Source organism: Pygoscelis adeliae, unplaced genomic scaffold (genome assembly GCF_000699105.1).
Source record: "Pygoscelis adeliae isolate BGI_AS28 unplaced genomic scaffold, ASM69910v1 Scaffold320, whole genome shotgun sequence".
Classification (NCBI taxonomy): Eukaryota; Metazoa; Chordata; class Aves; order Sphenisciformes; family Spheniscidae; genus Pygoscelis; species Pygoscelis adeliae.
The window spans coordinates 890,278-895,200 of NW_008823967.1; the positions used below are offsets into that span (position 1 = coordinate 890,278).

Genomic DNA, 4,923 nt, shown 5'->3' on the forward strand with positions numbered 1-4,923 from the left:
GCGCCCGGGCGGGGGGGGGTGGGGGGTGGGGTGTTGGACTAGATGATCTTTAAGGTCCCTTCCAACCCAAACCATTCTATGAGTCTATGATTCTATAATTTAGATATAAATACAAATACAGAAGATTAAGGTAACATGGTAGTGAGGTAATTTTTCTAGTATTCAACAACTGTGCCAAAAATATACAAGTTTACATAGCAGTTCAAAAACAGAACTGAAAAATATTTGAGATAAAAGGAAAGCCAGACTACTTCTAATGTATTCTTAATGGTTATGTAATGGATTAAGAAACATCACGGAAACTGAAAAATCTAAGGAGCTGAAATACAAAATTTAAGGTAGAAACTTGGGCTGAGAAACAGAAGAGGAGCTCTCTGTGGTCATACTGTTAGGTTGTTTACCCTCTTCCCCCCACCCATTCCATCCATATCAGCAATAAAAACATAAGGAACTTTAAATTCATGGCTTCAGGGTGCTAAAATGAATGTTTTCTATTGGGTTGGCTTTAAAAACCAGGAACCAGATAATCCAACATTAACAGGGATTTCCTTCACGTTCAAGTAACAAACATAGTTAAAAAACTAGAAGATGAAAGTGACAATTTTGAAAGGAAAAAGACTCATCTCCTTTGGGACAAGGGAAGAAAAAAAATATTTTCAGCTTCTTCATAAGGTACCACTCCTGATAAAAGATCATCAGAATGCATTGCTGTTAAAGTTTATCATGCTTTTGCTCCTAAACATAGGTGGACTAAGTAAAACTTTTAAAATAAGAAGCAAGCCTGAAGCTTAGTAAGCCAGAAGCCCTCAAAGAAAAAAAGGCTAATTTCTAAAGAATTCTGAAGTATTAAAGAGTACTACTTCTTCAAATACCATGCAGTAAGATTTGAAAGGTAATATATCCATTTAAAAAAATGTTGCATTTTTGTCAACTACAAAGTCTAATCATTATTAAACCATAAGCCCCCAGAACTCTGTAGTAACTGAAAATTGAAGAAACTTATCCTTCTGGATTTTATGCATCTACTTCATAGATATACAGTCAGTTAGCCAATCAACGAATAAACCTTACACAGCAACTCCATCCAGAAAAGTAATTAAAGAAAAAATCACAATGAAGAAAAAACCACTCCTGGCAAGAGTCAAAGGACAAGGACAGTACATGTATGTGCATTTAGTATACTTTTAAAGTTGACTAGCTTTCAAATTTACCCTGTAGTTTGGGATCAGTCTAAGATACTCAGTTCAAAAGAGCCTAGAGAACTCCAAATGGAGTCCTATTTTCATATCTAAAAATGTTAAAATATTTAAAAATGTATGTATTTGATATCCAGTATGTACCTGTGCTTTAATAATCCTCAGTCTAAACTTTGATTTTAAATATATACCTCTTTGCACACAATATTAAAGAATTACATAAAAAATAGGAAGACAAGTAACCTGAGAAAGTAACAGGCTTAAAATGACATGCTGATACTGACCTCTGAAGTAACAACTGTCGGAAGTTCCCACTTTGTGGACTAATGGTTAGATGGTGAGATAGATAGTTACACAACCGTGCTCCCATGTAGGAGAAATTTGGGACAGATGTGGCCTTCCAAAATAAAAGTGGAAAAATATATTATTCATAAAACTCATGATTAGGCTATCAGGAAATATCTTTAAAAGCTTTTTTGAAAACTGTGTTTAACAACAGTTGATTAGACAACCAAACAGCAGAAGATTAATAATTACTTTTTCTCATGTTAATTTTTGTATCTCATCAACACTTCGCTATGGGCATTTCAGCACTTAAAAGTTCATTATACTGTGATTTTGTGGCTTTAAGAAAACAACCACCGTTATGCCATGTGTCCTCAATTCTACTTCTCCATTGTGACCTACAACCAAAGAGTGTCTGAAAGTCACTTACAAACTGTTTATACAAAAGAATCAACAGTGGACATTAAGACACTTTTTCAAGGGCACACACTCTCTCAAGAAACAATGAGTACACTAAAACAAAATTAAAAAAAGTCACCTTCATTCAGTTTAAGAACTGTTTATACCAGAATCTATTTTTCGCAATAGTAAATGCCCAGGGAAGGATTACAAGAACACGGCAAGTAAAGATAAATACTTTCTCCTGTACATGCTCCAGCAATCTGCAGAATAGCAAACTCCTGATTCAGAGGTTGAAACTGTATCATTACAGTTAATAGCTCTTGATAGGTCCTTTTTTCTAAAACAAGTCCTGTTACTGTTGATCATTTACACTTTTGTCACCTAAAAACACGTGGTAGCAATGAAATTCCACAACATAAGTTATACACTATCTGAAAAATATTTTGCTTTAAATCTGGTACTTCAAAATTTCAAGAGGTGGAAAAAAGTAATTGGGAATACATTCAACCTCTCATAGAACTTAATGCAGAACATCCCCTTATTTTGGCAATTTATTACTGTTCACTTGTTTTGAACTCTAACAACACTTGAATTTGAGATTATTTCTCAGATACAGCTTCAGTTAAAAGAGGTTCTCGTGTAAATAACTCCATCAGCTCTGCCAAAAAGAAAACAGTGATACTAAGAATTCATTAAACTTCTGCTATGGCTTTATCATCTTTGAACATTCCTTTTACACGTTGATCATCTATCAGCGCTATAGATGTGCTTGCACGCTTCTGCTTCTAACACGTTTGAAAAAAGCATGTTGTCATTAGCATGTCAATATATTATAGCTTGTTACCTTCTACAGGCAGAGGAAAATATGCACTCAATGTAACTGCACTATGTGCATAAAGTCACTGGAAAAAAATGAAGTGTCTTCGCAAGATACAGTAAGTTTTAGTAATTAAGATAGTCAAATAGAATTTTGTTTCCAGTAAGAGGCATGTGAAATAGCTAATGAGCTTTTTGGTGCTTTGGTTCAATCAGTTGCTTGGACTAGAAGAGACATGCCCTTTTTTATAAGGCAAAATACATCACTTAAATTACATTTCTCTTTCCTATTAAAGAAAAACCCCACCCAAACACACACACACAAATTCTTCAAACCTCATCTGTGTTTTTTAAACATCATCTTCCTCATTAGTTGGCCTGTATTTGTGGTTGCATCAAATACTGAAACCATTAAATTTTAGGTATTATGACCTGGCAAAACACACAGAGACCAAAAAAACCACCTTACATCTTAGTAACCAATCGTTACAATACAATAATCATCTTCCCTGAATTATTGTTGCTGGGATTCCCAGTTTATCTCCAACTCAAAAAAGTCATAACCTAAGCATGAAGGCTAATCTACCAGTACATATCTTGAGAAATTTTAGTTGCTGTAACAGGAACAATCCACTGTATTAACTATACAACAGTCAAGATTCTTAAGCTATGAAGTCAGACTGTTCAACTTTTGGAAAGCAAGAGAACTGGCACTGTTCTGGCACTGGACAGAGTGAACTCTGTCCAGAGACATAAATGGATTAGGAAGAACAGGGGGAAGTACATAATTAATCCTTACAGACAGGCTAAGATACCTGACACACAGATGAAGGGAAGACTGTACAGGACTTGGGTTTCCTTCACTTCAGTCTTTTTCCTTCAGAAACCTGGCATCTGTACATCTGCTCAGTTGGGTTAAATTAACATCACTGAAGCAGATGCTTATAAATACACTTCAGCAATTTTAATTGTTTTGTGATAAGCCAGGAAACACAAATACTTGAGCCTCTGCTCAAGACAGAATAATAATAATCATAGTTGTCACTCAAACACTATCCCATCCTGACATACAACAAAACTAAAGTCAGATGCTTTTAGGATACTAGCACAGCTTTTTTGCACTGTTTTATTTTTCACATAATTTCAGAATGGTAACACTCAATGCTTCTCAGTTGAGAAAGGCACAGCCAACCCTAACACCGGACTTGTTTTTAAAAAAGGGGAGAGAGGAAGAGGCAACATTAAAGACTTACACTAAATGACAGTCTAATACTAAATGTATTTAGTATATATGAAGTTAAAAATCAGATAAATTCCTCTTTTTTTCTTCCAAGAGAGTTATATGGAATATGTTCATCTTTTTTTAACTATCCTCCATGTGTTCAAATAAAGAATGGGAAAATGATGCTGCCAAACAACACAGGTAATCTTAACGTCTAACTAAACTGGTCTGAATTAAACGTGCATCAATTATATACGATGATAAGAAACTTGAGACTCTACAGCTCTGTACAATGACCAACCAGTCTTCTACATACCCCACATTAAAATATTCTGCAAGTATCTGCACTTAAAGGTGAGTAAGAGTTTGCACTCTTCAAGGTAGAATTTGAAAGCAACCAACCCAGGAAAGTGAGAGACACCCAGTGTAATAAACAGCAAGCACAAGTGTGACTTCATTCTCTGCAGCAAGCCCAAAAGACAGTAACAGCAGCTCATTTGCTAAGCAACACATATTAAGCTGTTCTTTCCAATGGCTCCCCAATTAGTACAGAGTTCAGCTGAAGGTTTCTGTCCTCATTTCCATGGCCATCAATGGGACTGGACCTAGTTACCATTAGACAAGCTTTCCTTTCCTCCAATTATGCTGTTCTGAAATAGATATATTCCAAATGATGAAGAAAGCCTGTCAATAACAGAGCATTTCCTAAAGGTATAAATTTAAATTTTTAAAATACCAAGGAATTAAAAGTATCTAAGTACTATGAAGAAATTTTTTTGCAGGACAGAGTAATAATGTACAACTCTGACATTGCTTAAGAGTTTCTTCAATCTCTACTATATAAATACAGCAATTCAAATATAACTCCCTTGAAGTGCTGTAAGTTCAAGTATGTGACCCAGCGGATCCAATTACACAAGCGAGGAAACAGAGTAGATTGGGTTAATTTATCAACCATACAGGCATCCCACACTTGAGCTACCATTTCAATTTATTGAGCAA

The 4,923-nt window shown here is 35.1% G+C and overlaps 1 protein-coding gene across 4 annotated transcripts in view; it reads right to left on the reverse strand.

Annotated features, from left to right (window-relative positions):
* PAIP1 (poly(A) binding protein interacting protein 1) overlaps positions 1-4,923 on the reverse strand; it is a 25,670-nt gene that overhangs the window by 9,831 nt on the left and 10,916 nt on the right. For all 4 annotated transcript variants that reach the window (XM_009324522.1, XM_009324515.1, XM_009324508.1 and 1 more), the window contains one exon: positions 1,481-1,593. In XM_009324522.1, coding sequence (XP_009322797.1) covers positions 1,481-1,593 — 113 coding nt within the window. The remainder of the gene's footprint in view (positions 1-1,480; positions 1,594-4,923) is intronic.